Source organism: Sardina pilchardus, chromosome 9 (assembly GCF_963854185.1).
Source record: "Sardina pilchardus chromosome 9, fSarPil1.1, whole genome shotgun sequence".
In the NCBI taxonomy this organism is placed as follows: Eukaryota; Metazoa; Chordata; class Actinopteri; order Clupeiformes; family Clupeidae; genus Sardina; species Sardina pilchardus.
In genome coordinates, this window is record NC_085002.1 from 3,136,747 (window position 1) to 3,149,862 (window position 13,116).

The 13,116-nt window shown below is 48.5% G+C and overlaps 1 protein-coding gene across 6 annotated transcripts in view; it reads right to left on the minus strand.

The window, feature by feature from the left end:
• Window positions 1-2,757: 2,757 nt before the first annotated feature.
• prelp (proline/arginine-rich end leucine-rich repeat protein) overlaps window positions 2,758-13,116 on the minus strand; it is a 12,179-nt gene continuing 1,820 nt past the window's right edge. Inside the window, exons 2-5 of one of the 6 annotated variants that reach the window (XR_009940226.1) lie at window positions 5,182-6,171; window positions 3,203-4,416; window positions 3,127-3,158; window positions 2,758-3,030 (exon numbers count right to left, since the gene is read on the minus strand). Coding sequence is in view for 1 of the 6 variants with exons in the window: in XM_062545270.1 (XP_062401254.1) it covers window positions 4,250-4,416; window positions 5,182-6,166 (1,152 nt within the window). In the remaining 5 variants the exon portion in view is untranslated. Of the gene's footprint in view, window positions 4,417-5,181; window positions 6,172-13,116 lie in introns of all 6 variants that reach the window. The other 5 variants (XR_009940224.1, XR_009940223.1, XR_009940222.1 and 2 more) reach the window with 5 other exon arrangements.

The following is a 13,116-nucleotide window of genomic DNA, read 5'->3' on the forward strand; positions in this document are numbered from 1 at the left end:
CTCTCTGGCACGGCATAAGAATGTACGTTGCGCTGCGGCCTCTCATTAAGAGACAAAGGAAGTGGCCGAGAGCTCACTCACTCAAATGCTTCCTGAAAACCTCCTGGATGTGCTATTTCCTGGTGCTCTCTTTCCGTTCTCTTTTTTTGTGGCCTGGAGAAACATTTAGAACATCTCAAGAATATTTACTTTGGTTCATGACAAGAAGGAAGTTCATCTGGAAGAAAATAGTTCTGTGCATTCTAATCATAGCCATGGGGAGTCAAATCAGCGAGCTATTTGTGTCTTCCTTTACAAGAACAGCACAAGCAACCCTTCATTCTGGCAAAGCCTGTGGCCCAGGCTGTCGCCATTTAGGTCTCATTCTAAGAGTGGGGTTTGATTCAGATCACAGTTAGGTTTTAAATCTGCATTCATGTCAACTGATACTTCAGACAGCTGGTGGTCTAGATATCTGTAAATATCATAAATTAAATATCAGTACCATGGAGCATAAATAATGAAGAGCTGTGTCAGGTGATCGTATGACAACCAAGTTCATTTCTGCATGAATATGTAGCGCCTGCGTAGCTGCAGCGTATTCTGCCAGGTATACTTAGGGCATAGAGGGCACTGGGCTTAGGGTTAGGGTTAGGGTTTGGGTTAGGTTAGGGTTTGGTTTGTGTTAGGTTAGGGGTTAGGGTTAGGGTTAGGGTTTGGTTTGGTTTGGGTTAGGTTAGGGTTTGGTTTGTGTTAGGTTAGGGTTTAGGGTTAGGGTTTGGTTTGGTTTGGGTTAGGTTAGGGTTTGGTTTGTGTTAGGTTAGGGTTTAGGGTTAGGGTTTGGTTTGTGTTAGGTTAGGGTTTAGGGTTAGGGTTTGGCTTGGGTTAGGATAGTGTTAGGTTTATGGCAATGGCTTGTCTAGTGCTGGAGTGTCATTCAAACACCAGTAGGTGGCAGTCTGCTCAAAACAACCCTTCCCTCCTCCGTCCTAAATACGGCGCTTCCCGAGGCTCTTTATTTGCAGAGGGACATTCTTCAGCAGGAGGGGCAGCTTGCCTGCAACATTCATGTGTCCGTTCACATCAGCTCAGTGGTCGGCGGTTACTTGGTCAAATGTGTGACATGTGAAATTCTCCATACAGACAGGTCTTCATTCATCGCTGACTCTTACGTGTGAAGAAACTATTTGCCTATTACTATAGTAACTATTACTTTTCAGTTTTATAACACATTTATCTCTACAACTTATGTTTCACTTTATTGTGTCTCCCTATCTGCTTTAGTTAAACCCTTATATTTGCGTACCGGTGATATGTGAATCAGAGTGTAAATTGTCTCCAATGCCTGACGCTGTTGTGTCTGTGATTAATGGCTTCCCCTCTCTCCTGGCTACCTGGCCATTCTGTGTGTGTGTGTGTGTGTGTGTGTGTGTGTGTGTGTGTGTGTGTGTGTGTGTGTGTGTGTGTGTGTGTGTGTGTGTGTGAGTATGTGTGTGTGTGTGTGTGTGAGTATGTGTGTGTGTGTGTGTGTGTGTGTGTGTGTGTGTGTGTGTGTGTGTGAGTATGTGTGTTAGTAATGGCTCCCTCTCTCTCCTGGCAACCTGGCCATTCTGGATGTGTGTGTGTGTGTGTGTGTGTGTGTGTGTGTGTGTGTGTGTGTGTGTGTGTGTGTGAGAGAGTATGTGTGTGTGTGTGTGTGTGTGTGTGTGTGAGTATGTGTGTTAGTAATGGCTCCCTCTCTCTCCTGGCAACCTGGCCACTCTGGATGTGTGTGTTGTGTGTGTGTACCCGGGATGTGTGTGTAATCTGGATGTGTGTGTGTGTGTGTGTGTGTGTGTGTTAGTAATGGCTTCCTCTCTCTCCTGGCTACCTGGGTACTCTGGATGTGGGTGTTGTGTGTGTACTCTGAATGTGTATATGAATGTGCGTGTGTGTGTGTGTGTGTGTGTGTGTGTGTGTGTGTGTGTGTGTGTGTGTGTGTGTGTGTATAAAAGACTTCCTCTCCTGGCTACCTGGCTCTGTCCGTCCTGCAGGTTGTCTTGTGCATGAGTGATGTCATCGCCCTGCAGCCAATCCGGTGCTCTGGGCTGCTTGGCATTAGTCTGGGTGCACCGCCCCCACAGTGGAGTCACATGACCGCCAATGGCACTGAGTTCAGACAGCAGAGGACAGTGGGATGGGTCTGCTACAGATCAGGGCCATATCAGGGCCACATCAGAGTCAGATCAGGGCCATATCAGGGCCAGATCAGAGCCACATCAGGGCCATATCAGGGCCACATCAGAGCCACATCAAAGCCGTGTCTGTCTCACAGTCAGTCCTTCGGTGACAACTTTACACGAAGAAACAATTATTGAGGAACTTCTCATAAAACTGAAATGTGCAATTAGCGGGGAGTATCCTGGAAAGCTTCTTGACTTAATTATGTTTATAGTTCTAGGGTACGCTTTTGTCCAAAGTGACTTACAATGACATAATTTATTGAAAACTAATTGCAAGTTGGTAACCATAGCCAATGCTCTTATAAGAACTAGGCATAACAACATGTCTTATACGAACTAGGCATAAAAAAAAGTCTTATAAGAACTAGGCATAAAAACATGTCTTGTAAGAACTAGGCATAAAAACATGTCTTGTAAGAACTAGGCATAAAAACATGTCTTATAAAAACACGTCTTACTGTTTACTGTAAGAACTAGGCATAAAATAAAAACATGTTTAAGAACTAGGCATAACATGTCTTACTGAGTCAATCAGACACACCTCACACAATGCCACTGAGATAGAAGAAGAAAAGTATTTATTTGATTTTATTTTACAGAACTGATTTATACAAAATACATAAAATATGAAAGATCTCCCGCCAAACAGCCCCCTAAACACCACCAGCGCATCAAGGACATGTTCAACTACATGGTAGTCACGTGATCCACACAAGCGTCTCGTCTCGTCTCGTCTCGTCTCGTCTCGTCTGGTCTCGTTTGGTCTGGTCTTGGTGTCAGCATGAGCTGAGCCCTTCTGAGAACTCTCTTCTGCCACACACACACACACCTCTCCTGCCACACACACACACCTCTCCTGCCACACACACACACACACACACACCTCTCCTGCCACACACACACCCTTCTTCTGCCACACACACACACCTCTCCTGCCACACACACACACACACACACCTCTCCTGCCACACACACACACACACACACACACACACACACACACACCTCTCCTGCCACACACACACGCCTCTCCTGCCACACACACACACCTCTCCTGCCACACACACACACACACCTCTCCTGCCTGGTCCCTTTGATGCAACTACTCTGTAGTCACCTGCTGCATGCCACCTAATGCGCCTTAAAAGGTGTCGTCCGTGATTCTGCTCAAAGGTTGTGAATATTCACTCGTTATCATCCAGCCTCCTGAAGCAACACACTGTATTTGTTTACCATTTACAGAGCTAAGACAGTCTGTGAATGCTTTGCTGATTGGACGGTTCAAGTTTATCCGGCCACACAGACAAAATGGATGACTAGCACTTGACAAAAATTCTGTTTGGCGTGAGAATCACGGACTCGCCTCTGATGTTCGGGTCTGATTTATTAATGCATGTTCTGAGCTGCTGCTACAGTAATGTGCCAGCTCAGAGAACAACGTATTCTATTGTCACGACGTGAGAAGACAGTCAAAAAAACTCCGTCCAGAGAGCCAGAGGCTCTGCGCCGGACGTGTGCCAGAACAGCGCCGCATCTGAGCCAGGTCCCAGACAGATCCGGGCCAGAACAGTCACATCCATGCCGGATCTCAAACAGATATGGGCCGTAGTCGGCAGCAATTTGGTTTCCTTTCTCCCTCAATAAATACACATTTCGTTGAAATGACGCTGGGTTGTACAGTAAAACATGTCCTCAAGTTTGCAAAGATCTCTCTCCTTTTTTTTCATTTAGAAACAACAATAATAATAAAAAAAAACATTCAGACTTTCAAACTTATTTTCAGTTTCAACCAAGTTCTATCAAGAAGGGCAGGAATACCAAAAGTAGAGTGTTTCGGTGTATCAGTGTGTGTGTGTGTGTGTGTGTGTGTGTGTATGTGTTAACATTTTATGTGTGTCCTTCTGTTCCTGTGCGTATGTCTGCATAATATATGTATATGTGTGTGTATCTGATTGTCAATTTGGTTGTTTGTCTAGTGTGTGTGTGTGTGTGTGTGTGTGTGTGTGTGTGTGTGTGTGTGTGTGTGTGTGTTGCTCTTGCTAGTGACTCTAGATGACGATGGCGTGGAGGTGTCTGAAGCACGTGATGACGTCCATGGGGACGGGGGGGCTCAGGTGATTCCCGTCCAGCCGCAGGTACCTCAGTCTGGGCACCGCCTCGTTGTCCTCCAGGTCCGCCCGCGCGCTATGAGGACAGATCTCTGTGCCGTTTAAATCTAAACAAACAAACAATAACAATAAACATCGTCAAGGACTCAACAGTGAGGTCTGTCCAACAATAAACATATAGTCAATAACACAACAGTTAGGTCTGTTCAACAATATACAGTACGTATAGTCAATTACTCAACAGTTAGGTCTCTTCAACAATATACAGTACATATAGTCAATAACACAACAGTTAGGTCTGTTCAAATGTACAATTACTTCATAACGGATAAAGGGAATGACGAAACAGTTCAGATCAAACAAGATCATTTTCTGAATGGATCAGAAGAATATCAGTTAGGATTTCCTGACATGTCCTGTGTGTGTGTGTGTGTGAGTGTGTGTGTGTGTGTGTGTGTGTGGTACTCACACTCGATCTGGTTGTTGTTGAGGTGCAGGTGTGTGTGTGAGTGTGTGTGTGTGTGTGTGTGTGTGTGTGTGTGTGTGTGTGTGGTATTCACACTCAATCTGGTTGTTGTTGAGGTGCAGGTGTGTGTGTGTGTGTGTGTGTGTGTGTGTGTGCGCGTGCGTGTGAGGGTGTGTGTGTGTGTGTGTGTGTGCACGTGCTTGTAAGGGTGTGTGTGTGTGTGTGTGTGTGTGTGTGTAGTACTCACACTCGATCTGGTTGTTGTTGAGGTGCAGGTGTGTGTGTGTGTGTGTGTGTGTGTGTGTGTGTGTGCGCGTGCGTGTGAGGGTGTGTGTGTGTGTGTGTGTGTGTGTGCGCGTGCTTGTGAGGGTGTGTGTGTGTGAGTGTGTGTGTGTGTGGTACTCACACTCGATCTGGTTGTGGTTGAGGTGCAGGTGTTCCAGGCGTCCGTTGAAGTGGGGCACCACGCTGAGCTTGTTGTGGGCCAGGTGCAGGTCCATCAGGCTGCTGATGTTGAACACCATCTTGGGCAGGCCCTTGTCGTTCAGCTGGTTGTAGTTGAGCCGGATGAACGCCAGGTTGGTGAAGTCCTTGAAGTAGTCCTGCGGGATGTCCTCGATGTTGTTCCGGTCCAGGAACAGCTGGAAGATTCCGCTGGGAACGTTGCTCGGCATCTTCCGCAGGATGTTGTGTGCCAGGTTGAGCTGCATGAGGTTCTTCAGGTCCTTGAAGACGTTCTTGCCCAGGTTGCTGTCGCTGATGCGGTTGTGGTGGAGGTCCAACAGAACCAGGTGCTCCAGCTTGTTGAAGGCGCCGGCCGGGATCTTGGAGATCTGGTTCCGGCTCAGTCGGAGCTGTTCTAGGCTCTCGGGGAGATCCGTCGGGATCTCCTTCATCTGGTTCCGCTCCATGTACAGGTAGAGCAGGTTCGGGACCTTCTTGAAGACCTCGCGGTCGATCCGGCGCACGCGATTGTTGGCCAGGTCGACCCACTTGAGGTCGGTGGCGTTCTTGAAGGCGTCGGCGGTGACCTCGTCGATGTAGTTGTTCCGCAGGTACAGGTAGTAGATGTCGGGCGGGATCTGGGGCACCCTGCGGAGGTTGCGGTTCTCGCAGTAGAGGGCGTGGGGGTAGATGGGGTTGCAGCTGCACTCCCGCGGGCAGTTGTCGTACGGCGAGGGGGGGTTCAGGATGGGAGGGGGGAAGTCGGTGGGCTCGGCCGGCTCCATCGGCAAGACCTCGGGCGCCGCGGGGGCCACAGGTGCTGGCGGTTTACGGGTGACGGCGGGACGTACCGGCTTCTTGGGTCGTCGCTGGGGATTCCGCTGGCCCCACAGCACGGGGCACAGCAGCAGCAGCAGCAGAGAATACGATCCGAACCCGGCCCTCATGGTTCCTATGGAGACAGAGAAACAACGCACAGTTAACGTATGATCCAAACCCGGCCCTCATGGTTCCTATGGAAACAGAGAAACAACGCAACACGCGGTTATTATACAATCGGCCCTCATGGTTCCTATGGAAACAGAGAAACAACGCAACACGCGGTTAATATACGATCCGAACCCGGCCCTCATGGTTCCTATGGAGACAGAGAAACAACGCAACACGCGGTTAATATACGATCCGAACCCGGCCCTCATGGTTCCTATGGAGACAGAGAAACAACGCAACACGCGGTTAATATACGATCCGAACCCGGCCCTCATGGTTCCTATGGAGACAGAGAAACAACACAATACGCGGTTAATATACGATCCCAACCCGGCCCACATGGTTCCTATGGTGACACAGAGAGCCAAAACATAGTTAACGTATGATCCGAACCCTGATACGAAGAGACACAACACACAGTTCATGTATGATCCTGGATAAAATCGGTTGGCGAAACATCACTGTTCACGAAAATAGTAGTTGTTGTAGGAGCCAAATTGCCCCATGAATTAAAAAAGACTCTTAGTTTGCTTTTTGCTGACTCTTTGTTATGGAGCTTTTATTATGACGTAAGCTCAGGTTGCCAGGTCACCTGTTCACCTGTCAAAATGGCGTCTTCCATGTGGTCTAGTCAGTCTTAGGCTGTGTCTGAAACATCAGTACGCACGCTGGGCAGTGTGCATTTTCCAGAAGTTACGTCAGAATAGACTGTCCGAAAGTCAAGCGCTCTCACTAGTTGGGTACTTCGTTTGGCGTGATTTCCAAGCGTGCATCGATGCATCTTTTTTGCCCTCAGGAATCCTATAATCCATTGTGCAGCGCAGGTCAAGCTCCACACGTCATGCAAATCGTCAACACATCCCCCTCCCCGAGTCAGGTGACGCCAACTAGTTAGTGCTGTCCAAATGTAGGTAGGGACGCATACTGAAGAGCAAGCTAACTAAGGCTAAGATTATATTTGCCGTTAGACCAAGCGTAAGCGTATGCACCCGTGTGCGACCTGCTGTGTACCGTGTACAGACTCGCTGCAGCATTACGCACCTTACTGTAGGTCTTCACCAGGGGGAGACTAGTAGCCTAATATCAGATGTGGATGTGGCCATGTGCCATTGTTTACTCTCACGATTGCCCCCGTCGTTGATGTCGATAATGCATCTTGCGGTCACTTTTTTTTTGCAATGATCGCCCCCTACTTTCTTGTCAGTATTGCATCTCGCGGACGCGTCGTGTTCGCTTGCGACGACGTGCACGACCGACGCACCAAATGACCGCAAAATACGCGAGGCAGCCATGATACGAACACGTACGCGTTGTCTGCGGCAAGTCTAAACCTGCCTTAAGACGCTACTGGAAAAAAGGTACTATCCAGCGTGCACGCTTGACTTCTGGACATAGCCCTGGTTAGACAATTGGAAGATGCTGTAGACAAAACTACCCTGAAAATCCAGAGTTCTCACGAGAGTGCAATTTGAATTGTGTCTGCAATGAGCAATGATGCATGTTACTTTTACCCCAGGCATCAGGGGAAACCAATCACATCGGTGTATCTGATATAGGCGGGCCAGAGGCGAGCTAAACTGATGACGACAGCACTGCAAGTTTCAAAGTCAGTAAACATTGGTCACAATGTTATCCAATTGCGTTGAAGTCTGGAATCAGTCAGAGTAAACATTGGTCGTAGTGTTATCTAATTGCATGCAGTGAGATTTTCAAACGCATGCTTGGAGCTGCCCCTTGATTTGGGCCATTACATTATTCGTGGCCAGAAACTTGATAGAATTTGATTTGATAGAAAGGGTCTGGATGTTCCAGGCTAGAACGGTACAGACATATTCATGGAATTTGTGTTTTCCTCTGCTTGACATTGTTGATTCACAAACCGGCTCGTCACCTGCTAGTTGCACAACCGCTCACACTGGCCACGAGGAAGATCTATGCCAAACACACATGACATCATCACAAAGTGTGTGTGTGTGTGTTGACAGGGGGATGACAAGTTTCAATTGCAGTTATTCTTTTCACTTTTTCCTAATGTTATCATTTCATTAGGTTTGCCAGTAACGAACATTATAGAGTTGAGTACAGACAGTACATGCTGTGCTATTTTCGCAAACGCTTACCAAACACTTGCAAAAATGTGTATCTTAGAAACCATGCAGAATTGAGAGAGAAAAATGACTTGGTTATGTAATATCACTAAAGTCATTTCCTGCACAAATCACATGCCTGACGTCCAGACACACACACACACACACCTACACCTACACACACACACACGCACACACACCTACACCTACACACACACGCAAGAGAAAGCCAGAATGCCCAGTGGGTGCGTAAGTAATCCCCAGGTTCTACCACAGTCTGAGCTCCCAGACATTTCCTCTCTTTCTCTTCCTCTCACTTTCTCTTTCCCTCTCTCACTCCTCTCAACACCCCTCTCTCTCTCTCTCTCTCTCTCTCTCTCTCTCTCTCTCTCTCTCTCACTATCCCTCTCTCTCATTCTCTCCTTTCTCCAGGTCTGGCTGTACCATTACCTCTTTTATAGCCCTTAGAAAAACAGGGTGCCTGGTGGTCAGAACTCCCCAGATCTCCCACCTCCTCCACCTCCTCCAGCTCCACCACCTCCGTCAGGAGCACCACCTCCTCCACCTCCACCACCTCCGTCAGGAGCACCAGCAGGCTGGGCGGGAGGGGTGGGGTGTCTGGGCCCTGATAAAGCGCTCATTGTGCTCCTGAGCCCCGGTGGGAGTCCGACTCGACGAGAAGAACAGAAGCGTGTCGACTAGGACCAGTCCAAGAGGATTCCAGAAGAAACCAGAGCCCAGAGGGGTCACGACAGCAAAGTACTTGTGGCCCGAAACAGAAACAGAAAGGAATGTGCAGAGGCACTCCGAGATTATGAAAAAAGTTGAAATAGCCTTTAATATGACATGGCGAGCACTGGTTTAAAAGCACATGGGCCTACTTAATGGCCCACTAATGGCCGACTAAACACAAGCCAAACCAACTTCAACTGAACACCAGCCAAACAATACCAGACAAACCGATAACACTTTGGCAGCCAAACTTATCGTGCCACTGTTGACTATTCCAGCCAAACTTATTACGCTACTGTCGATTATTCCAGCCAAACTTATCACACTACAGTCTATGCGGGTGTGCAGAACAGTGAGAAGTGAGGTTCACTTTCTCACACAGACAGACAGGCGGAAGGAGAGAGGCCTCCAGCCTCTCATCTGGTTCCTTTCATCACACTGACAGCATCCTCTCTTATCCCAGGCTTACGAGGGCTGGGCACCAGGTGTGTAAGACAACAGGTGAGTTTCACATCTGTCTAGAGAGATAAGACAGCAGGTGATCAGGGCCTGAGACGCGTCAGAATCCGTTGCCATCTGGTGGAGGGAGTCCAACTGCTCCAGAATAGAATAGAATAGAATATATACTTTTTTGATCCCGTGAGGGAAATTCAGTTCTCTGCATTTAACCCAATTTAACCGAATTAGTGAACACACAGCACACAGTGAACACACAGTGAGGTGAATCACACAACCCAGAGCAGTGAGCTGCCTGCCCAACCAGCGGCGCTCGGGGAGCAGTGAGGGGTTAGGTGCCTTGCTCAAGGGCACTTCAGCCGTGGTGGACTGGTCGGGGATCGAACCGGCAACCCTCCGGTTACAAGCCCGATGCGCTAACCAGTACACCACGGCTGCCCTGCTGACTGCAGCTGAGTCCATCATGCATATCAAAGCAAGACGGCCCAGTTCCCCATCTGGCTAAAAGCCCAGTTTGGGTTTAAAGATGTCTGGAGTTGCTGCCCATATGTTCACCATACATATTAGCTATAGGCTGGGTAAACCCTGGCCCATATGTTCACCATACATATTAGCTATAGGCTGGGTAAACCCTGGCCCATATGTTCACCATACATATTAGCTATAGGCTGGGTAAACCCTGGCCCATATGTTCACCATACATATTAGCTATAGGCTGGGTAAACCCTGGCCCATATGTTCACCATACATATTAGATATAGGCTGGGTAAACCCTGGCCCATATGTTCACCATACATATTAGATATAGGCTGGGTAAACCCTGGCCCATATGTTCACCATACATATTAGCTCTAGGCTGGGTAAACCCTGGCCCATATGTTCACCATACATATTAGATATAGGCTGGGTAAACCCTGGCCCATATGTTCACCATACATATTAGATATAGGCTGGGTAAACCCTGTCTGATCTGCCAACAATTTGGGCTTTGCCCTGAAGCTCAGGCTGGAAACCTGCACATCAATCTCTCCTGCTTCCTGTCCACGTTTGCTGGGTCCAATCACAAACCGGCTTATTCACCAGGCTGGTCTGATTGGTTGAAGGACTATCTAAGCGTACGGAGTTATCTGAAATATGCCCGATAATCACGCCTCTTGTGCAGTAGAAACAGAGCACAGACTCCCCAGAGCTTATGGTGATAGCCAGACTATGTTAGATACACATCCAGACCTTATTCTCAATGCAGAAAGAAAATATCGTTAAATAAGACATTTTTAAAAATGTAATCATAAATGCGTTGTACTGTAGGGTTCATTCCTAAAACAGTAAGCCTTAAAATGATCTATGTAAGCCTTACTTCTTTTTAGATAGCCAACCAAGATCTCAGAAGAACTTCAAAGGGGTTTCTGTGTAGAATACATGAAAGCTCTCCCACTGAAAACAAAGCAAAGAGTCTAGGGTGAGTATCAGTGACGGCCTGAGTGCTGAGGCCTTGAGTGTTGATGTGTGTGTGTGTGTGTGTGTGGAGTGATGGAGCTCGCCTGGCCTGCGACACAGTGCAGGAGTCTTGTGTTTGACGCGTACTTTGTGTTTACCTCAGAGTGAAACACGAGAGGACAACAGCTGTGGCGTGCTTCCTATCAAGTAAATAAAAAAAAACATTACGGTCTGAAAAAGCTATTAGTGTGCTCCAGTCTCTCTCTGGGTTCAGGCATGTGAAGAGGCCCAAGAGGGCCTGCTGCTATGACAACTGTGTGCTCCAGAGGGGCCTCACACTCTAAACTCTGCCCTGGCAACACTGACCACACAGTTGTGTCCGTAACCAGCGAAGAGGTCACTGATGAAGTCACAGAGTCGATGTGTTTCTGAGGTACAGTAGATGTCAATTCCATAGTTGAGTCTCTGGACACACTCTCCCAGCCGTACTGTCCAGTTTTCTGGACACACTTTCCCAGCCTTAATGTCCAGTTTTGTGGACACACTTTCCCAGCCGTACTGTCTCGCTCACACACTCTCCCAGCCTTACAGTTCTCTGGACACACTCTCCCAGCCTTAATGTCCAGTTTTCAGGACACACTCTCAGCCTTAATGCATACACACTCTCCAAGCCGTCCTGTCCAGTTATGTGGACACACTCTCCAAGCCGTACTGTCCAGTTCTGTGGACACACTCTCAGCCTTAATGTCCAGGTCTGTGGACACACTCTCCCAGACGTACTATCCAGCTCACACACTCTCCCAGCCGTACTGTCCAGTTCTGTGGACACACTCTCCCAGCCGTACTGTCCAGTTCTGTGGACACACTCTCCCAGCCGTACTGTCCTGTTCTGTGGACACACTCTCCCAGCCGTACTGTCCTGTTCTGTGGACACACTCTCCCAGCCGTACTGTCCAGTTCTGTGGACACACTCTCCCAGCCGTACTGTCCTGTTCTGTGGACACACTCTCCCAGCCGTACTGTCCAGTTCTGTGGACACACTCTCCCAGCCGTACTGTCCAGTTCTGTGGACACACTCTCCCAGACGTACTATCCAGCTCACACACTCTCCCAGCCGTACTGTCCAGTTCTGTGGACACACTCTCCCGGCCGTACTGTCCAGTTCTGTGGACACACTCTCAGCCGTACTGTCCAGTTCTGTGGACACACTCTCCCAGCCGTACTGTCCAGTTCTGTGGACACACTCTCCCGGCCGTACTGTTCTGTGGCCAGGTGGTGCATCCGTCACTCAGCATCAGCCAAACACCTAATTAGCACGAGGACTCTCGGTGGGCTAAACAGAAATATGAACTACGCACACACACACACACACACACACACGGTGGGCTAAACACACACACACACACACACACACACACACACACACACGGTGGGCTAAACACAAACATGACCTACAGGCTGAACGGGGGCACTGCTCTTCATCATCCTGAGTAATGTCATCAGACTTTGATGCCTTAAACACACACTACACACACACTCACACGCACACACACACACACACACACACACACACACACACACACACACACTCTCTCTCTCACACACACACACACACACACACACACACACACACACACACACACACACACACACACACACATACACACACACACACACACACACACTCTCACTCACACACACACACACACACACACACACTCTCTCTCTCACACACACACACACACACACACACACACACACACACACACACACACACACACACAGACTTGGATGAAGTCTGCACTTGGATGAAGCTGTAGAGGAATAGGAGGCTTCAGCAACAGTAATGACCTGCAGATGTTTGGCATTGGTCCCCTGGCTGACGGATGGCTGCCTCTCCATGGCGATAGGGCGGGACCTTCTCCGGAGAGGGAGAGGGAGAGTGGCCGGGGAATAAGCCTTTGTTTATATTCGCAGTGCATGCCTCTGCTGCTAGTGGATCAAGAGATTGCAATGCACTCAGCAGAGTCCAATAAACAGCCACATCAGTGGAGTTGATCTCCACCACAAGATGGCCGTCAGATGACACAGCTGTCATTAAAGGTAATGGACTTCTTCACATCTTATTTTGTGTCTGCATGAACTGGCACAAGGACCACTAATGTTGCAAAAGAGAAGATTGTTCGTGAAGTTGT